This window comes from Dreissena polymorpha, chromosome 5 (genome assembly GCF_020536995.1).
Source record: "Dreissena polymorpha isolate Duluth1 chromosome 5, UMN_Dpol_1.0, whole genome shotgun sequence".
Taxonomy (NCBI): Eukaryota; Metazoa; Mollusca; class Bivalvia; order Myida; family Dreissenidae; genus Dreissena; species Dreissena polymorpha.
Genome location: NC_068359.1, coordinates 51846810 through 51869859, shown reverse-complemented (window position 1 = coordinate 51869859; position 23050 = coordinate 51846810). Strand labels below are relative to the sequence as shown.

At 36.5% G+C, this 23050-nt stretch overlaps 3 protein-coding genes across 44 annotated transcripts in view; 1 reads left to right on the top strand and 2 right to left on the bottom strand.

Annotated features, from left to right (window-relative positions):
• LOC127881984 (EF-hand domain-containing protein D2-like) overlaps nt 1-23050 on the top strand; it is a 188951-nt gene that overhangs the window by 36600 nt on the left and 129301 nt on the right. The window lies entirely within an intron of this gene.
• Nucleotides 1-23050, bottom strand: part of LOC127881980 (lysophospholipid acyltransferase 5-like) — a 152184-nt gene that overhangs the window by 13332 nt on the left and 115802 nt on the right. The window lies entirely within an intron of this gene.
• Nucleotides 1-23050, bottom strand: part of LOC127881982 (lysophospholipid acyltransferase 5-like) — a 47349-nt gene that overhangs the window by 9709 nt on the left and 14590 nt on the right. The window contains exons 3-8 of the mRNA XM_052430322.1: nt 13916-14022; nt 8115-8246; nt 7507-7614; nt 3438-3505; nt 2590-2701; nt 65-151 (exon numbers count right to left, since the gene is read on the bottom strand). Of these exons, the coding sequence (XP_052286282.1) occupies nt 65-151; nt 2590-2701; nt 3438-3505; nt 7507-7614; nt 8115-8246; nt 13916-14022 (614 nt within the window). The remainder of the gene's footprint in view (nt 1-64; nt 152-2589; nt 2702-3437; nt 3506-7506; nt 7615-8114; nt 8247-13915; nt 14023-23050) is intronic.

Sequence of the window (23050 nt, the reverse complement as noted above, 5' to 3'; positions counted from 1 at the left end):
TTTGTTCACAAATCATAATCATGAATATTCCATTAAGATGACATTGCATTTAGTGTTCACTTACCCCAAGTAACCAAACGCCAACATATTTACACAAGTGTAGCTTCCCCCATATCAAGATGTAGGCACACTTGGAGAAGAACCTGAGATCCTGAAAAAAACATACTTGACTTAAGAGAATGAACAAAATTTATGCAACTGCACTTGTCTGTCTGTCTTCACCCATGTTCTAGGGAGAATGACAACTACAAAGGCAATCAATAAACACAAGAAAGACAAGTTTGAAGACTTGAAAATTAAAAATCCTTCTTAAAATAACTAGAAATAGCGCGGCAGAGGCCAACGCGTATCCCCACGCCGCATGTTTGACCCAAGGGGCGCCCCAGGGTTGGTAATGGGGCCATGCATAGTTGAGATTGACCGTATTGTCATAAGAGAAGTTCAGTATCAATTAGAAGTGAATCGGTGTAGAAATGTGGAAGTAATAGTAAAAGGCAATTTTGGGTGGGTGTGGCCTAAGTGGGCGGGGCGCCCCAGGGTTGGTAATGGAACCATGCATAGTTGAGATTGACCGTATTGTCATCAGAGAAGTTCAGTATCAATTAAACATGAATCAGTGTAGAAATGAAGAAATCATAGTTAAAGGCAATTTAGGGTGGGTGTGGCCTATGTGGGCAGGGCGCCCCAGGGTTGGTAATGGGACCATTCATAGTTAAGATTGACCGTATTGTCATAAGAGAAGTTCAGTATCAATTAGAAGTGAATCGGTGTAGAAATGAAGAAGTTATAGTAAAAGGCAATTTTGGATGGGTATGGCCTATGTGGACGGGGTGCCCTAGGGTTAGTAATGGGGCCATGCATAGTTGAGATTGACAGTATTGTCATAAGAGAGGTTCAGTAACAATTTGAAGTGAATCGGTGTAGAAATGACAAAATTATAGTAAAAGGCAATTTTGGATGGGCGTGGTCTATGTGGGCGGGCGCCCCAGGGTTGGTAATGGGGCCATGCATAGTTGAGATTGACCGTATTGTCATAAGAGAAGTTCAGTATCAATAAGAAGTGAATCGGTGTAGAAATGAAGAAGTTATAGTAAAAGGCAATATTGGGTGGGTGTGGCCTATGTGGGCGGAGCGCCCCAAGGTTGGTAATGGGACCATGCATAGTTGAGATTGACCATATTGTTATAAGAGAGGTTCAGTATCAATTTGAAGTGAATCGGTGTAGAAATGAAGAAATTATATTCAAAGGCAATTTTGGGTGGGCGTGGTCTATGTGGGCGGGGCGCCCCAGGGTTGGTAATGGGGCCATGCATAGTTGAGATTGACTGTATTGTCATAAGAGATGTTCAGTATCAATTAGAAGTAAATCGGTGTAGAAATGAAAAAGTTAATGTAAAATAACATAAAACAAGATGTGTTTGTGAAACACAATGTCCCCCTATATATGACCTTGACCTTGTGAAGGATGACCTTGACCTTGTGAAGGATGACCTTGAGCTTTCACCACTCAAAATGTGCTGCTCCATGAGATACACATGCATGCAAAATATCAAGTTGCTATCTTCAATATTGCAAAAGTATTCATAAAATAAGCGATTTGGGCCACATATATTTGACCGCTGACCTTGAAGGATGACCTTGACCTTGACCATTTACCACTCAAAATGTGCAGCTCCATGAGATACACATGCATGCCAAATATCAAGTTGCTATCTTCAATATTGCAAAAGTATTTATAAAATAAGCGATTTGGGCAACATATATTTGACCTCTGACCTTGAAGGATGACCTTGACCTTTCACCACTCAAAATGTGCAGCTCCATAAGATACACATGCATGCCAAATATCAAGTTGTTATCTTCAATATTGCAAAAGTATTCATAAAATGAGCGATTTATGCCACATATATTTGACCTCTGACCTTGAAGGATGACCTTGACCTTGACCTTTCACCACTCAAAATGTGCAGCTTCATGAGATACACATGCATGCCAAATATGAAGTTGCTATCTTCAATATAGCAAAAGTTATTGCAAAATGTTAAAGTTGGCGCAAACAGACAGACAGACCAACGGACCAACAGACAGGGCAAAAACAATATGTCCCCCACTACTATAGTGGGGGACATAAAAATGAGTGAAAATCTCTGACCCGGCCCCACCCCAACCCCCATTACTTTTGACCCTGGGGTCAGATCAAAATTCCAAATAGTGCAGGGTCGCACATATGCTCATAGCTACCATGTGTGTAAGTTTCAAGGTTCTAGTGCTTATTGTGTAGGAGATTGTGGCCAGGACGGACGGACGGACGGCAGAGATAACCACAATATCCCCACGCTTTTCAAAAAGCTTGGGGATAACAATTATGTCCGGAAATATTGAAAGTTAAGTCATGGAAGCATTTTTTCATCTCTCAAAATTACTTAAAGAATTATTAATATCATAATTTTTTTGTTATCTTACTACACAAATACATTTATAGTTTTTAACAGATTTCACTATTATTTTATACGTTCATTTTGTCAAACAGTTTAAGAAAGTATCAATGTGCACAATAAGACTTTTACTTTACAACTTAAAGGTACTTACGTTGAACTGAGAAGAAAGCATGTATTGATCTGTGAAGACCAGGAAAGACAGTATATGAAACACGGCAATGTAGGCAACCCCCGCCCCGAGTCTGCTGAATGCCTCGTAATGACTGCAATAGGCATAAAATGTCAGGTATTTAATATGAAAGGGAAATTCCAGACCCACATCTTTTAAATAGCATTAAAGATAATGCATCTATAAATAGAGCCAATATGGAAGAGCTGGTCATTTCGCCCAGCCAATTACCAAATATATATTGAACAAACTCTGATATAGTTATTTCATAATTTTTTCTATTGTTTCTCGCAGCAGAATTAGTGTCAGCTCTATTATGTATTTAAACACAGGAAGGGAGTGGGTATTAGGAATACTGTTCTCAGATAAATAACTTCATACAGCAATATATCCAAACAACCTATGCGTATCGGAGCATTTTATTGCATCTTAAGTACAACGCGATGTGACACAAAGGATGTGCATCTATAATTCTAGATTTTTAGATCACAAAATCAGCCTTGCTCTAGGAACAGGTCGCTTAATGCCTCTTGCCTAGTGTCCTCCCAGATAAGACACTGCAGCTGGAAAAGGGTGCTTAATGCCTATTGCCTAGTGTCCTCCCAGATAAGACAGTACAGCTGGCACAGGCTAATCCGGGACGACACTTGTTTGCCTACACCAGATTTTTATTAATAAGATACTTCCTTCAAAACTAAATATACCATAAAAGCAGACTGCACAGGCTTATCTGAGATGACACTATAAGAACATGCGTTATGCCTGGTTTTCCCAGAGAGCAGCCCGCATGAAAATGTACATTAATTATACTATAATTCGTCCTGCCTTACTTTCTAGGAGGTCCGAGCCCCAGGCCATAGTCTCCGGTCACGAAGGAGAGGTAGCGGCGCATGCTGAACTGAAGAGAGAGGAAGATATTGCGTTTTATCATACTGCTGCATTGATATCTGACAGATATAATGTTGCATGATATATTTTTTAAATCAGTTCAACAGGTAGTTCTTATATCAGTCAATGATAGGAGGTAGGTCATATTACTCGGAATCAGTTATAAAGTAATCATTTTTAGTAAAATTAAATCACATTCAACAATTCCCGTCAAAGCAAACAATTTGATACCAAGATGTAATATATTTTGAACACAAAATGCAACACAAACAGCAAAAAACATGCTTTACAAATATTAAGCGCAAGTGTTCATGACATCATTATTAACACATCAAACGACAAAAATTATATACTTTTCCGCTAAGAATGCAGCTTTTAAGCAATTTTTTCATTATTTCTTTAAAATTGTGGAGGTAGAGGTATGATAAACAGAAAAACAGGTTACTGTCTGATCTTATTGTAATATATCAGGCTCGGCACAAATAAAATATTATTCTAAGCCTTGCCTGATATATTACAAAAAGATCAGGCAGTAACCTTATTATTCTCCAGTTATTCTCTATATTCTGGCCCAACCTTTAAAACTTAGCAAAGTTTAAGAAATCAAACACACATTTGACATGTTTAATGCATTAAGGCTTTAATAGTATTGTAAGCATTACAGGAGTGCCCAACAAGTAAAACAAGAACGCCAAGATGGCCCTAGTTCGCTCACCTGAGAGGAGTCGGTTCATTCAATCTTTACCAAACGTCAAACTTGACCTAGATATTGTCCAGACAAACATCCTGGTCAAGTTTCATCATTATTGAACCAAAACTCTGGCATATGGAGTGATTTTGTTTTTGTAAGATCTGACCTGGTGACCTATTGAGTAGACCCCCCTTACCAAACATCAAACTTTGCTTCCAAAAATAAATATTATGACCAAGATTAATGTAATCTGAAACAAAATTGTGAACTCTAGAGTTGAAAATGAAAATTTGGACAATCTAAGGGCAATAATTATGGCATTAGTTATGAGATATATATAAAACCAATATTTTCACCAAGTTTCATGATGATTGGGCAAAAAATGTGACTTATAGAGTGTTCACAAGCTTTTTTTACTATATAAATATAAGAAAACTGCCCCCACCCCCTGGCAGCCATCATTATTCAACTGACCGGATCCATTTTCAAACTCAACTCTCATATCAAGGATACAAATGTGCTGACCAAATTTCATGAAAATTGGTCAAAAATGTGACTTTTAGAGTGTTCACATGTTTTCACTACATACATATAGAGAACAAGGGACAAAATTGTCACAAAACCAGGTTTTCATTGTGAAAAAAAATCTGATAAAGGGAGAAAACTCAAACTGAACTTATGAAATGAACAAACAAAATTAACCTCCTTTGTAAGTTTGTTTTTAAAAAAAATCTATTTTTAGTCGTGGCGACCTTGACATTGGAGATATTGACGTGATTCTTTCGTGCGACACACCGTCCCATGATGGTGAACAAATGTGCCAAATGATTTTTAAATCTCACAATGAATGACATAGTTATGGCCAGGACAAGCTCATTTATGGCCATTTTTGACCTTTGAACTCAAAGTGTGACATTGACCTTGGAGATATCGACGTAATTATTTCGCGCGACACACCGTCCAATGATAGTGAACAAATGTGCCAAATGATTTTAAAATCTGACAATGAACGACATAGTTATGGCCCGGACAAGCTTGTTCCGCCCGCCCGCCAGCCAGCCATCCAGCCAGCCCGCCCGCATTCGCCAATCTAATAACCAGTTTTTTCCTTCGGAAAACCTGGTTAAAAATGCCCCCCCACTGGCCGCCATTTTTTTTTCACCTAACTGGACCATTTTTAAACTCGTCTGAGATATCAATAAAACCAAAGTTTTGACAAATTTTATAGGTTTCTCTATAGCCAAATAAGGAAAACTGCCCCCCCCCCCGGCAGCCATGTTATTCAACTGACCGGAACCATAAAATAAAATGTGAATTCTAGAGAGTTCACATGTTTTCACTATATACATATAGAGAGAAATGCCCCGCCCACTGGCGGCCATGTTTTTTCACCGATCTGGACCATTTTCGAACTCGTCCGAGATATCAATAAAACCAATCTTTTGACCAACTTTCATGATGATTGGGCAAAAATGGTGACTTCTAGAGTGTTTACAAGGTTTCTCTATAGAGTGTTTACAAGGTTTCTCTATAGCCAAATAAGGAAAACTGCCCCCCCCCCTTGGGCAGCCATGTTATTCAACTGACCAGAACCATTTTCAAACTCAACTTTCATATCAAGGAAACAAATGTTCTGACCAAATTTCATGAAAATTGGGCCAAAAATGTGACTTCTAGAGTGTTCACATGTTTTCACTATATACATATAGAGAAAAATGCCCCGCCCACTAGCGGCCATGTTTTTTCATCCATCTGGACCATTTTCGAACTCGTCCAAGATATCAATAAAACCAATGTTTTGACCAACTTTCATGATGATTGGGCAAAAATTGTGACTTCTAGAGTGTTTACAAGGTTTCTCTATAGCCAAATAAGGAAAACTGCCGAACCCCCCCACCCCCCCCCCCTGGCGGCCATGTTGTTCAACGGACCGGATCCACTTTTGAACTCGACCAACATATCATTAAGACAAACATTTTGACAAAGTAACATGAAGATTGGGCATGTACCTAGTGACCTAGTTTTTGACCCCGCACAACCCAGTTTCGAAGTCGACCGAGATTTCATTGGGACAAAGCTTCTGACCATGTTTTATGAAGATCAGACAATAAATGTGGCCTCTAGAGTGTTTACGAACAAATGTGGACGGACGGACAGACGACAGACAAAGACCGGTCACAAAAGCTCATTTGAGCAATCAGGTGAGCTAAAAAAACACTTTCAATATTGCTGTGTTCTGAGAATACTGGGCTTTATGCGTGAGCGTAAATTGTCATTCAAGATGAGCTTGTGCAGTCTGCAAAGGGTAATCAGGAACGCAACTCTCCATATTTTCATAACATAGCGACCTCCTTTCAATGAACAATTTCTTAAAAGCAGAAACTGTTATCCCTGTGCTTACTGCACAGGCTAATTTGGATCAAACTTTACGCACAAACATTAAGCACTGTTTTCCCACAACGCGGCTCAATTAAAGATTGTGCCTTTCCTTCACACTACTCTGTCTAAATATCCATTTGTAACACCATGTATTAAGTTGCTGTTTTTTTTTAATTCACAAGACCAAACCTCCAGTGAAATAAACTTACTATTGCTGCTCATGTATGTACCAATGTTTCATGATTTTATCATTGTACCTTTGGAGCAATTGCTGTATTTAGTGTAAATTTAATTTTAGTAACAGTCACTTGACTAAGAGCTTTTAAGAAATGATTTCCAATGCATAATAATATCATTTTATTTACATATTAACCACATGCTGTGATAATATCTTTTGTTTTTGCATAGCAATTGCAGGTGAGCAAAAAATAACGTGGACATCACATTTAAAGTATGTACATTTGAGCCTCGATCTGGGTAAACAAGACTTGATGCATGAGCATTGTGTGTCATCCCAGATCAGCCTGTGCTGTCAAAAAAGGTACACAACTTTCAGCTTGTATGCTTTTATTTGTTTAAAGGAAGTCTCTTTTTCCAAAAATCTAGTTTAGGTGGAGAGTGCCGTCCCAGATTAACCATTACACCTGGTAAGATGCTTTACGCACATGCATTAAGCCGGGTTTTCCCGTACATGGGACGACACTTTACGCACATGCATTAAGCCGGGTTTTACGCACATGCATTAAGCCACATCGTCCCATAAGCCGGGTTTTCCCATGCATGGGACGACACTTAATGCACATGCATTAAGCCAGGTATTCCCATAATGGGACAAAGCTTTACGCAGATGCGTCAGAGCGCATCTTTTTTGTAAGTATTAGTAAGTTCACAATTACTTAGGCATATTTTTTGCAAAAGCAAATTCTGATAATACTATATACCGTGGGTCCAGTAAGGAATGATCCGAAGTAGAAAACATGTCCCATCATCTCCAGGAGAGAGGGGCAGTGATAAAGGGCACTGGACTTCTGCTCCTCTGACATATGCTCCTACAAGAAAAACAGTTGGAAACAATGTATCAGCTGAGAAAACCGGGATAAATGCATGTGCGTTTAGTGTCTTCCCAGATAAGCCTGTGCAGTCCGCTCACATATGCATTTATTTTTAATAGGATAACTTTAGTCAAGATAAGTGCGGGAAAGAGTTAATAAATCTTTGGTTCAATGAGAATTTAACCGCACTATAGTATCATTATTAAAGATAATCATGAAATTTCCCACCGTTATTTCCTCTTTCAAGCTCAGAAGCAAAATGAAAATGGCCGTGCAACCAGTATAAAACTAAAACAGGCTGCGAGTTACTCACAGTTCATGTTTTATGCTGTTTACTGCTCATTAGTGTCTTAGTGCTAGAAATGACACCTTTAAAACTGTAAATCAAGTAAGAAACAAGAAATTACAAAGTGCATCTCAGTGGTGAAGAGTTAAAGCACCTATGCGGAGGCCTGAGTAGCGATACAATATTTTAGTTTTACTGTAAAATGAATTACCACTTTTTTCTTCCCATCATAAATATCAAATATGGTGCCAGTGAGACGTAGTGTTATGACACAGTGCGGTGTAGCCCAGGAAATATCGTAATCGTCCGTGCCCTGAACGTAGTAGCCCATCAAAAGATATCCCTGAAATAAACATCGAATAGGCATCAGTGATTTTTTGCCCAAAAAAAACAGCCTCTCACAGACTGTTTTCCAATTGCAAAAAGTAACATCTTTTCCCAAAAATCTGACAAAAATTTCCCAAATGCCAAACTTTTTGAATAAACTCAAATAATAGGTTTTTGAGTTTATTATACAGAAATATATTTATATAGCCCTTTTTTATATAAATTATACGGTATGTAAAATTATATATATAATTATATATTTTATATAAATGATGTCACATAGTTGTTGGATTAACAATGTCATGCGCAATTTGCAGTAATGACTAGAAATGTAGTTCAGTACGTGGCGAAGTCAGTCCCATTCTCCTATTGTCAATTCAACAGTATAATTACATGGGATGAACAAGATTTCTTTGAGAAATACAATGCCCCCCAGTAAGCAAAATATGAAGTTGCTATGTAGTTTATCAGGGTTGTCACCCACCTGATGAAATAAAATTCCCTGACTTTTCACTGACTTGTCCCTGACCAAATCTTGGTTTTCACTGACTAATTTCAGGACATATTCAGCCTCCTCCTCCCGATACAGCTGACCAAATCCACCCATTTAATGTTTGTTTTATTCTTTAACATATAATATTTAACAACGTACAAAGCAGTACTACTTGTACACTAATCTATGCAAGATACAAGGCTATATAGTAAATGAATATGTTTTTTGTCACTGTGACCTTGAAATAAAATCCAATAAGTATCATGGAATCATTTACTTATTAATACTAAGATGACATTCTCTATACATTCTGTCTACAATTTATGTCACTTATGTCAATGACCTGTGAAATGTATCCAATTAATAGTGCAAAAACCAATCAGGACCAATACTAATCAATTATATCCATTATATGATTGAGTCGTTGATTTTTTGGATTCCTTTCACACATTTTGACTTATTTGACAATATGTAAAACGTGCACACACTTTGTAATGTTTTATTTATTAATGGTAATGAAACATGTTATTTATAGCAGTTAACTCCCCTAGTCAATGACCACCATAGATAGCAATGCAATCTGATTAAAAATAGCCAAGGCTAGTGTTGTGTATTGGGCAAATGTATACAAGTGCAACTTGACCACATGACCAGTATCATGTGTTTACCACACACAGAAGTAAGTTATGTAATAGACCATTAATTCCGCTCCCAACTTTGGCCACTTGCCAAGATACAGACCAGTATCAGCTGGGGTTGTGAAACAGTGTAAACAGTGAACACCAGTCCATGTAATACTGGCCTACCACTTGTACTAGTTGGTTTGGAGTTAATACAGTAATGCATGTACAAATGAGACACTAAGCTCAAAAGTTAATAAAACATGCATGCCCCCCTATATGGGCTATAAGTTGTAGTAGCAGCCATTGTGTGAATACGTTTTTTGTCACTGTGAATGGTGGTGGTGGTGGTGGTGGTGTAGTAGTAGTAGTAGTAGTAGTAGTAGTAGTAGTAGTAGTAGTAGTAGTAGTAGTAGTAGTAGTAGAAGTAGTAGTAGTAGTAGTAGTAGTAGAAGTAGAAGTAGTAGTAGTAGTAGTAGTAGTAGTAGTAGTAGTAGTAGTAGTAGTAGTAGTAGTAGTAGTAGTAGTAAAAATAGTAGTAGTAGTGGCAGTAGTAGTAGAAGTAGTAATAGTAGACATGGTAGAATAAGCAGCATTACAATAACAATACTTAAGAATGATTAAATGGGAAAAGGTAACCTAGCACTGGCAGTAAATATGGGGCTCATTTACAGGTCAGATTTGGAATCTCTGCTGTAAAATGAGATTTTGAATGAATTAAAAGGAGGCAAATCTGTAATAAAAAGAACATGCATAAACCGTAGTTGTTTCCCTTGTTTGAACCATGCTAAATCCTTATTATGCCTATTTCCAGTAACTGTGACCTTCACCTGTGACCTTGACCTTTGACCTAGTGACCTCAACATCAATAGGGGTCATCTGCGAGTCATGATTAATGTACCTATGAAGTTTCATGATCCTAGACCCAAGCGTTCTTGAGTTATCATCCGGAAACCACCTGGTGGACGGACCGACCGACCTACCGACATGAGCAAAGCAATATACCCCCTCTTCTTCGAAGGGGGGCATAAATATACAACATCAAAGTCATAGATTAATGCAAATCAAATGTTATATCCGTTTCAATTTCTGTATAGTATATTTTTCTAAATATACAACAATTTTACAATCACAAATTCATATGTGATTAAGTAAGATAAAAACATTCCATTTTAGCTCCAAAAATGACTACATTACTGGACCTTGTCTGTCAGTTCCTATCCAAATCTATGCGCAGAGTGTATACACTCCAACACTGGACCTTGTCTGTCAGTTCCTATCCAAATCTATGCGCAGAGTGTATACACTCCAACACTGGACCTTGTCTGTCAGTTCCTATCCAAATCTATGCGCAGAGTGTATACACTCCAACACTGGACCTTGTCTGTCAGTTCCTATCCAAATCTATGCGCAGAGTGTATACACTCCAACACTGGACCTTGTCTGTCAGTTCCTATCCAAATCTATGCGCAGAGTGTATACACTCCAACACTGGACCTTGTCTGTCAGTTCCTATCCAAATCTATGCGCAGAGTGTATACACTCCAACACTGGACCTTGTCTGTCAGTTCCTATCCAAATCTATGCGCAGAGTGTATACACTCCAACACTGGACCTTGTCTGTCAGTTCCTATCCAAATCTATGCGCAGAGTGTATACACTCCAACACTGGACCTTGTCTGTCAGTTCCTATCCAAATCTATGCGCAGAGTGTATACACTCCAACAAAACATGCACATTTAAATTGAAAGGTTAAGTTGTACAAAACAAAAATTAGCCTTTATTCAATTCTTGATTGGTCAATACAGTTTAGATTTTGTTTTCGCTAATTGTTGATTAGCCTATTTGCTAATGTACTGTGACTAAATGACATGTTAGGAAACTTGCAAAACAAAATTATTAGGTTTGACTATTTTTACGGAGATTGTTGATGGTTGATAAGATTATAAGATTATAATTCTCGAGGCGATAAGATTGCTCTTTTGGTTAGCACGTTCGACGGATGCTATCAATGGTCAGACGAGATTATAATTATCAAGGTAAAGAAAGGCAATTATTTTGACTACTTTTACAAATTTGATCTGTCTGAGAGCATTTGTTATGTATACAGCCTTGAGGAAGGTGTTGACCCTTCAAGTTACTGGTCTAAAACGCAAGAGCAAAGTACGCCAGGTATGCCTGTTTTCTTTTTAATGTTATGCAAAATATTTAATAAAAATTCTTTTATTTTACTTATACTATTATACTCCACACAGTTAAACATATATTTATAATTGTCACATTCCAAGTATTTCATTTGTCTAATTATGGTTGTTATGATAAAAGATTTATTAATAGTTACCAAAACCCGATCACTTTATTTATACAAAAATTTATATTAATAACTTCCAAAATTTATACAAAAATATATTAATTGTCATATAATTCCATAATACTAAGGCCATCCTAAAAAAATGGTTGTTTGGGATAACATGACCTGTGGCAGGTGGGTTGGTACGCAGGTGATTTTTAAAAATTAAGACGTTTATACTTTCTACATATAGATCTATTGCTTTACATCTTTGACATTTACCTTTAAAATGCAAGATATAATGACAACTGGACAGTTTTACTTTGTTCAAAGCAGCAAAATATCCTGCACATATAATTGAGACATGCTCTAAGAAAAAGGGTGCTTAATGCATGTGCATAAAGCGTCGTCCATGATAAGCCAGTTCGGACTTTCTGCCTTAACTTGATTTTTGCTGAGAAGAGACTTTCTTCAATAAAAAAATATCATACAAGGGACAAAATTGTCACAAAACCAGGTTTTCATTGTGAAAAAAAAATCTGATAAAGGGAGAAAACTCAAACTGAACTTTTGAAATGACCAAAAAAAATTAACCCCCTTTGTAAGTTTTTTTTTTTTTTAATCTATTTTTAGTCGTGGCGACCTTGACATTGGAGATATTGACGTGATTCTTTCGTGGGACACACCGTCCCATGATGGTGAACAAATGTGCCAAATGATTTTAAAATCTCACAATGAATGACATAGTTATGGCCAGGACAAGCTCATTTATGGCCATTTTTGACCTTTGAACTCAAAGTGTGACCTTGACCTTGGAGATATCGACGTAATTATTTCGCGCGACACACCGTCCAATGATGGTGAACAAATGTGCCAAATGATTTTAAAATCTGACGATGAACGACATAGTTATGGCTCGGACAAGCTCATTTATGGCCATTTTTGACCTTTGAACTCAAAGTGTGCCCTTGACCTTGGAGATATCGACGTAATTATTTCGCGCGACACACCGTCCAATGATGGTGAACAAATGTGCCAAATGATTTTAAAATCTGACAATGAACGACATAGTTATGGCCCGGACAAGCTTATTCCGCCAGCCCGCCAGCCCGCCAGCCCGCCAGCCAGCCAGCCCGCCAGCCAGCCAGCCAGCCCGCCCGCATTCGCCAATCTAATAACCAGTTTTTTCCTTCGGAAAACCTGGTTAAAAACAGGAAAGTGTCACCCCTGATTAGCCTGTGATAAGACCTCACAGGCTAATCTGGGACAATACGCAAATGCATTAAACCCCCTTTTCACAGAGTGCGGCTCAATAATATCCTTTTACCATATATATGAACTGCAGTGCTCTATATATGAACTGCAGCGCTCTATATATGAACTGCAGCGCTCTACGGAAAAACGTTTCAAATGCATATCATTACAATTTCTATCATTTTCACATGAACAATATATTCTGATTGGATAATCTAATCAAGTGGAATGTTTGTCATGTTAAGATGAACCATCTCCATGCGCATATTTAAACATAAATATTATGACTGTAATAATTGTTTGCAAACAAGAAAATAGTATTTGGCTACAGCTTTGTCTTCATAAAACCTCATAAATACTCCAAAATAAAAATAATGACTACGCTTTAGGGTAATTTTGGCTCAAGAAAGTTTTCAGCCAGGCGGAACCCTGAAACTTAATATATACCCCAGCATATAGAAGTGTGTTGTGGCCTTTTACAATGTTAACCTTACTGGCAATCTTCATCCTATGGTTTTTTATTGAATAACACTTTTCTGCGTTTCATTAGTGTGTGTCTAGGATATTATGTATTATTTATCAGTAAAAGCCGTTATATTATATTGTCTGTATGCCCCCGGTCGGTAGGGTGGCATATAGCAGTTGAACTGTCTGTCAGTCCGTCAGGCTGTGCATAGTCCGTTAGTCTGTGCGTCCGTCTGAAAACTTTTACGCAATGTTAACTTTTGCAATATTGAAGATAGCAACTTGATATTTGGCATGCATGTGTGTCTCATGGAGCTGCACATTTTGAGTGGTGAAAGGTCAAGGATATCCTTCAAGGTCAAAGGTCAAAAAACAAAATCCAAGGGAAGTAACAAGCTTTAAAGGGAGATAATTTCTATTTATCATTTGGCAGGTACAGATCATTTTCACAAGGGAAGTAATATTTTCTAAAGGGATATAATAAAAAAAATCAAAGCGGCACAGTAGGGGGCATTTAGTTTCTGACAAACACATCTCTTGGTTATTATAACTGTTAATGTTACCGTATTGAGCACAAATCCCACGGCTACACTCCACTTAGTTCCTCCACAGATCTGCAGCAGTAGCCATATCAGGACAACGTTTGTGATGGAATGGATTGTGTCAAAACCTGAAAGGAACCGAGTCAAAGACATTTTCATCAACCCTAAAACAATGCAATCTGATCACCAGATAAAGAGAGTTTTTACTTTTACATGTATTACAAACCCATGCGAAAGACGTAGGAAATCCCATGTTTCCAATAAAATTGGCTTAGGTCTGGTATTATTCAAGAGGCTGCCGGTCCCCAATGTGATTAACTTTAAAATAAAATGGATTTTACCAACCAGTCAAACTTGCTATCTTTGATGGTGACATTAAAAACTTCAATTGCATTTCTTTGAATCAGTTGAATATTGCACCTTATTGAATTTAGAATTGTTAAACATTCTGAATGTCATGATGTAAAAAATAAACTCTACAAAAAATAATTATATTGTTTAGTTAAACAAGAAGGTGCAGTAAAATCCGGTGAGGTCCGGTAAATTTTAAAAGTTATCAAATTTCATGTCTTGTAAGATTTTTAGACTTTCGCATTGGGTTGATTACTTGATGTATAAAAAAAACAAAAATGTATAAGAAATGTATGCAAAAATTAGAGCATGTCATGTTGTAATCATAGCATTCTAAGTTGAAAAGTGGAGCTAACTTTTTGCAATAATTTATGTTAGATAATAAAAATCAACATTTTCATAAAGAACAATGCCTTATGAAAATGTATATTAGTAACAATAACATATTCACAATAATGTTTTGGACTTGAGTCAGTATGAATGGGATACAAAATCATTATCTGCTTTAATCCTTTCCCATTCAGAAGCAAGGTGAAAATGGCTATGTGCAAACAGCATTAAACCACAACAGCCTGCGAGTAACTTGCAGTCTGTTCAGGTTTTATGCTGTTTGCTGCTCATCAGTATCTAAGGGTTGGACTAGATTTCCGCTAAGAAGAGACTTTCTTGAAACAAAAGAATACCATAAAAGCAGAAAGTGTTGCCCCTGATAAGCCTGTGTAGACTTCACAGGCTAATCTGGGAGGACACTTTATGCACATGCATTAAACTCCCTTTTCACAGAGCACAGCTCATATTAATATTTGCTCATTAAGATTACTCATACAACTTTCAGCAAAACTCTAATTTCTAAAATTGGTTTCAGCAAAACTTTCCCTAAATTCTTCAAAAAGTAATGATAAATACTGTAAATAATTTGTTCTTCAAGAGGGAAGGCTTCTAGATACTGTTTTACAAAGTGATAAATACTGACAACAGATTATCACTAACAATTTGAATGTGAAAAATACTGACAACAGATTATCACAAACAATATGAATGTGATAAATACTGACAACAGATTATCACTAACAATTTGAATGTGATAAATACTGACAACAGATTATCACAAACAATATGAATGTGTTATTTCACATAATTAGTGCAAATCATCACTTATTGTCGTCATATATTGAGTTGATATTTATCTATTCATAATCATAATATTATGTGTTAATGTTTACAGTTTCATGGGTTCATTTGTGAAAAATAATGTTTAAGAAAAAAGTGGACATTCACAACAAGTTCACATAAATAATCACCAACGCAAAAACACAAACTTAAATGTATACATTTTCACTTATCAACATAAAACATTACAACAATCCTTCAACATGACTGTGCATATTAATATTGTATACATTCTGCTAATGGTATGTTCATACGCTTCAGCGCAGCTGTACCTGAATTTTCTAATATCAATTTGTTTGTTTTTGTTTAGTTGGATTTTTTGCTGTTTTCAGCAATACTTAAAGGGACTGTCAACCACGAATGACGAAAAAAGAAAAGTTCTAAAATACCGTATTTTTTTACAATTATTAGTTTATATTAATTAAAATATCACGACTGGTATATTACATTACTTGAAAAAAATTATTAAGTTTTCATATTTTCATATATTCAGTAATAAAATTTTACTGGGTATGTGTACCAGGTAAGTACCAGTTAACTATAAATAACGCCAGTAGATTGATCATCATCGTCACGTGGTAAACCCAGGAATGCACAGTGTGCATGCGTAGTGAATTGTATATATTTTATATATAAAATGATCAATCTACTAGCGTTATTTATAGTGTATATATCTTTATGTCACCTATTTTGGCGATGTAATTTCGATTTCACATCGCAAAATTGTATTACCGAATAGACTGAAAATATTTACTTTTTTCAAGTAATGTAATATACCAGTTGTAATATTTTAATCAATATATAAAACTAATAATTGTAAACAAATACGGTATTTTAGAACTTTTCCTTTTTTTGTCATTTGTGGTTGACAGTCCCTTTAAGGCCACAGTAGTCTGCCGGTAACCAACTGTCATTCACCATTTACCAATTAGATACATATTTTGACGCATGTGTAGTCACTTGGAAAGTTAAATTTAATTCAAAACCTTTCTTATTAGATTCAATGTTTTTAAGGCTTCCTTTTCAACCCTTAGATACCGAAGAGCAGCAAACAGCATAAAACCTGAACAGACTGCGAGTTACTCACAGGCTATTCTGGTTTTATGCTGTTTGCACATAGCCATTTTCACTTTGCCTCTAAGTGGTAAAGGGTTCAACTGATAGCTGGTTTCCCAGTACTCAGTGCCTATATTTATGCAAATTACTACCAACTGTACTTGTTGAATCAGAGGTAGAGAGAAAAGATTTGAGTCATGTTCTGAGAACTGGGCTCAATGCATGTGCGTAAAGTGTCGTCCCAGATTAGCCTGTGCAGTCCGCACAGGCTAATCAGGGACGACACTTTACGCTTTTATGGTTTTTTTAGTTTCAAGGAAGTCAATACCGAAAATCAAGTTTAGGCGGAAAGTGTCGTCCCTGAATAGCCTGTGCGGACTGCACAGGCTTATCTGGGACAAAACTTTACGGACATGCATTAAGCCCAATTTTCTCAGAACAAGACACATTTCATGACCAATCTCCGAACAAGTTGTGTGGCTAGGCAGGGGATTGAACCAGTGTGGCTAGGCAGGGGATTGAACCAGCAATTCTCACAGATTTGAAGATCATCAATCTACATGTACCACATGAGCATGTCTGATCAAACAACTAGGTACTTGCAGTTGATTTTAAGGATATGTTCCCAAACTTTTTTTTAATGCTATAAGATACAATTAAATGTAAAAACTGGAAATTAACAAAAGCATCTAACTAAAGAGCTTATTTATTAATTCTAAAAAAAGGCTTTAAGATAGTTTTCCCTTCATTAAATAATGAATAAACTTTAAGTTATGACAACTCATTACCAGAGGTCGCCATGTTATAATGAATATGGTGTTCGCCTAGCAACCAGAAGGTCATGGGTTTGATCCCCACTGTGAGAGCGTTCTTTAGATCTCCCCCAAAGACACCAAGTACTAGTTCTAGCCCCAGGAAACGGACTCGAGAGCGTTTATATAAGCCTAAGGCTTTCTATGCAATCAAGCTTAAATAAATTGGTTTAAACTAAACTAACTGATTACCAGAACACTATTGTCAATAAATTTGTTTCAATAGTGTTATTTTGAACTTTTATATGCATTGCTCCATTATTATCAAAATCAGTGACACAAACATGGCAATTATCCATTTGTCAATCTGTGACTTTGTTTACTTAAGGGATGCAACAGGTTAAAAAGAGAACCGGTTAACCTTTGATTGTAACCGACTAACTGAACATCATAGAACTGTTCAAGTATACTTTTACACAAGCAAATTCGCTGAATTGATATTCCCCGCCATTATACTTCTGGACACAACATATGGCTCCGGACACACAAAAAAGCATTTTTTTAAATACGAAGGGCCATAACTCCATTATTATTCGATGGTGTACAATGCCATTTGGCGTGCATCATTCTCTTATCAATATATATACTCATACCAAGTTTCAATGAAATCTGCGAAAGCACTTCCAAGATATGGCTCCGGACACAAAAGTGCCGGACGGACGGACGGAAGGACAGAAGGACGAACGGATGAACAACGCCAAAACAATATCCCTCCGCCTATGGCGAGGGATAACAAGAGCACCGCCTTGCGGGTGCAGACCGCTCATCTATTTTCTTTTTAAAGGTTAAGGGACTCTCAATTTAAATCACAAAGGAGGGAGAGGTGGAGTGAAGAGGGGTGTATAGTGTGGGGGTGTGGACATTTATTACATTATCTTCCAAAAATGCGAAAAAAATGGAAAGAAAATCGGGGGGATGGGTGGGGGGGTATAATAGTGTGAGGGTGTGGTGGTCATTTGTGAGATGATCTTAAAAGAAAAAAAATAGGGGGGTTGGGGGAGGGGATTCTTGGGTGCGATGGTTGGACGGTATTTCAAAAATAACATAATAAAAATAAATATTTTTGTTTTTTAACCGTTTCAAAAAAAATTGGGGGTGGGGGTGGGGTGGGGATTCCCCGAGGGGGGGGGGGGTTTAGTGTAAATCTAATAATTTTACATTGAGAGTCAAGGTCATTCAAAGGTCAAAGTAAAATTCAACTTGCCAGGTACAGTGACCTCATGATAGCATGAAAGTATTTGAAGTTTGAAAGCAATAGCCTTGATACTTTAGAAGTAAAGTGGATCGAAACACAAAATTTAACCACATATTCAATGTTACTAAGTCAAAAAAGGGCCATAATTCCGTAAAAATGACAACCAGAGTTATGCAACTTGTCCATTTATTGTCCCCTTATGATAGTTTGCGAGTGTTCCAAGTATGAAAGCAATATCTATGATACTTTAGGGGTAAAGTGGACCAAAACACAAAACTTACCCAAATTTTCAATTTTCTAAGTATAAAGGGCCCATAATTCCGTCCAAATGCCAGTCAGAGTTACATAACTTTGCCTGCAAAGTCCCCTTATGATAGTTAACAAGTGTTGCAAGTATGAAAGCAATAGCTTTGATACTGTAGGAATAAAGTGGACCAAAACCCAAAACTTAACCAAATATTCAATTTTCTAAGTATAAAAAGGGCACATAATTCTGTCAAAATGCCAGTCAGAGTTACATAACTTTGCCTGCACAGTCCCCCTATGATAGTTAGTAAGTGTTGCAAGTATGAAAGCAATAGCTTTGATACTTAAGGAATAAAATGGACCTAAACACAAAACTTAACCAAAATTTTCAATTTTCTAAGTATAAAAAGGGCACATAATTCTGTCAAAATGCACGCCAGAGTTATCTAACTTTGCCTGCCCAGTCCCCTCATGATAGTAAGTAAGTGTACCAAGTTTGAATGCAATAGCATTGATACCTTCTGAGAAAAGTGGACCTAAACGCAAAACTTAACCGGACGCCGACGCAAATGCCGACGCTGACGCTAAGGTGATGACAATAGCTCTTTTTTTTTCAAAAAATAGATGAGCTAAAAATGTAATATTTCTCATACGTGTACATGTACTCTCTTTAATTTAATTGTAATTCAAATCGCTTTCAATGGTTTCATAAGTTGCATTATCAGTTTCTTGATAAATATGTATTATTTTTTAAGATTTGTAAATGTATGCTTGATTTTGTATTTATTTATTTATCTGCGTTTAATCATACGGACTAGAGATTCGTAGAACTATAAAAAATAAAGATTTTCCGGTATATGTTTTTTTATTTTTGGTGGCGCTGCTTACATTTGTGTCGTATGGCTTACAAAAATATCGTTTGTTTTTTCATTCTGTATTAATTCCCTTATCTTTGGACAAAACATTAAAACCAAAGTCTCAACTTATATATTTCTATAGCGAGTCAAATGGTCATGTTAATTATGTCTGCGCTAATATCCCCCCACTCCCACATTTCACATAAATTTTTGCGAGTTACAAACAAATCAATACTGCAAATTATCAAAACAAACCCCTGCTTATGATGACAAAAATATTGGTTTATTGCTTAACAACTGTGTTATTGACATGTCATTGATTCCAGTCTTAGGTGTGGAATGTTTTTCTTTGTAAACTGCCATTAGTTGGCAGTATATTGAGCACATACAAAAATCTTACTTTTTATTTCATGCAAAAAGCATTTTTTTAAGTTCAAGGTTAATCTTTACAAAAATAATGTAACCGTTTAACTGACCCATTAAGGAAAAATATAACTTTTTTCCATTTGGAATGGGTACCCATACAGGACCCGAATTTGAACAAAAAAACAATCAGAAATATTCAAAAACTGCTCAACCGTTTGCAAAACAGTTCACAAATGCACCACCTTGAGACATTGCGTTCTAGAAAATGTTCGTGAAGTCAATTTTATGAACTTCAAAGTTTTAAGTTTAACCCATTCAGTGCTGGAACCGAATTTTGAAGGTCTTTGCAAACAGTTCTGTGGCGTCTCATCAGGATCCAAACTGTTTGCTATTCTGATAGTATTCTTTGAAAACAATCAAAGAAAATGCTAATTTTAGAAATCCAGCTGATGACATTTTAGCAGACGACAAATTTCCCAGCATTCAAAGGGTTAAGCCATTCCTGCAATCAGAGAAATCAGTTTATAGAAAAACATAAACCTTGCTCAGGTGCCAAAGCCAATGCTGGGGTCAGTAAAATAGAGTGCCTTTTCTTTCAAAAGACAAGCTAAACAATTGGGGAAAAAGGACTAAGAGTTGGCAACTTAAAAGGTCTGAAAATCCTCAAATGTTTGGTTGTTTTTATTTAACTTTGATTTTGGATTCAAAATACATTAACAGTACAAAATTTGCAAAGACAGAACTGAAAATCAAAATGTATTTGTTGTAAACCCTTAATGTATACCGGGCCTAAATGGTAGTTCAATCCATTAAACAAGTGACATACCAGAATGCTTTCAATTTATTTAGGATATTGTATACGATGAGTTAATAGCTATCATGTTATCTACTGTGTTTCAGACCAGTGAGGTTTCTAATACTAAAGTTTTTTTGTATTTTTATTCACCTTATTCAGCAATAATGTGTTTTGTAGAGTAAAGAAGAGCTATGTTTGTGAAACTAGAGGTCTTTTTCGCTTTACAGTTTACAGCCTGTGCCTTCTTCATTGGAAAAAAAGCGCGCTGATAGACCATCAACTTGGGCAAAAAAACAACATTATTAATATGATTAGAAATAACAGTATGCTTATAGTTTATAAGTGCATTGTATATGCTTTATATTATAAAGTGTTAGGGAATTAAATGACTGTATAATAAACTCAATGAACCAATTATTTAGTTTATTGGAATACATGTAGTTTGTCATATTTTTGGAGATTTTTTTTTCAGATTTTGGGGAAAAACCCTTACTATTTACCATTGTGTAACATCCTTTTTTTACTTTTTACAATTGGGAAACAGGCTTTTTTACTTTTTGCAATTGGGAAACAGGCTTTTTACTTTTTGCAATTGGGAAACAGGCTTTTTTACTTTTTACAATTGAAAAACATGTTTTTTTACTTTTTACAATTGGGAAACAGGCTTTTTTACTTTTTGCAATTGGGAAACAGACTGTAAGGAACTGTAATTGTGTGCAAAAAAAATCACTGGAAACACAATGCCCCCAGGGGTGTCGGAAGCAAATTGACATTGGGGCGGCAGAGGGGGTGGGTATGGGAGGGGGTATCCCCCTCTCGTTTTCAAATTGTAGCATCAAATGGTGCATTTTTATGCCTGATACCAGACCTTAAACATGTCTATTGCAGGCATATTCTAAATGACACAAGTTGTGACAGACTGACAGACGATGGAGAAGTGATTTCTATATGTCGCAATTTGTACTTTGTAGCAGGCGACACAATAATAGGGAGCATGTGGGTTGAAATAACGTTCTTTTGGATTTTTTTTCCCGAAATTCCGTTTTGGAAATTTGAAATTCGTTGGTTGGTTTGGAGTAGACATATTGAAATGACACAAAAAGTGGTAAAAAACATTAAATAAGTTTCTTAGAATTATCGATTTACCTTGAGTTATTACAATTAATTCAGTTATCTTGAGGTGTCTTCAATTTTGTGATAATTAAAGACTACTGGATATTAGCACATTTGTTACATGTCATACTTTCCTTTATATTAATAATAGGAAGCAAAGGCTTAGATCATACCGTCAATTTAAGATTCCCAGGTTTAATTACTCAAGAATAAAAGGATTATCGTTATAAAAGGGACCGATCAATTAACAACATAACTGACACGTACACTACCGCGGGCGGTGATGACAATCAACAATACACGTGTCATAACCGCGAAAGCGTGATTACCTTGCTCCGTGGTAAAGATATTTTCAAATATACGAGTATTTAAATGAAAAATAAAAGAAGAAAAAAGGTCTTTGCCGAAATTTCATTTTTGCCAAACATATTGGGGCGGCGGCCGCCGCCCCTGCCGCCCTAGCTCCGACTCCTCTGGCCCCCCTTTGTATTTGGAAGGGGATGAGGAAAAAGTCCAGGAGACTGTTATTTTTAAGAAAATTCCAAGGCTTCGTCAAATATCAATTGATCAGAACAAAACTTAGCATTGATTTGAAAGTCATGCATGTAAACTCTCACACCCAAAATCAGGTAAGTTTAATAATCTGATAGCATTTCTGTAAAAAATAAGGAAAAGTATTATTTAGAGAAAATTGACCAAGGATTGTTATTGCATCAAAAATTAATGGACCGGAAAGAAACTCTAACTTAATCTGTAAGTCATGTAGATAGACTCACACGCCAAAAATTAATTCAGCATCAGGTAAATGTTTGAAAGTTTTTTTTGAAATTACCCTCATTGCAAATGTATGGGATAGACCCCTTTGTGTATGCTGAATATTGCATAGCATAAAGCAGGTTTGCTACCAAGGATTAATTTAAAGATACACGCTTAAATGTTAATGCTATGTTAGCGTTTCCGATCGCCAAAATCGCCAAAGGCGATTGAATCTTTTAGCTGGCGATTAAAGTTAAAAATGTGAATGAAAATGGCGATTGCAAAAACCCCTGATATTTCTGTATAAGTATATAATATTCCCTACTTTTAAAGAGAACTCGGTACCGATTTCCACATGTAATCGCCATAAATGTTCCAGGTGGTAATAGATAGTCCACTGATAAGAGATAACCGGATGCCCTTATCGTATATTCAAGC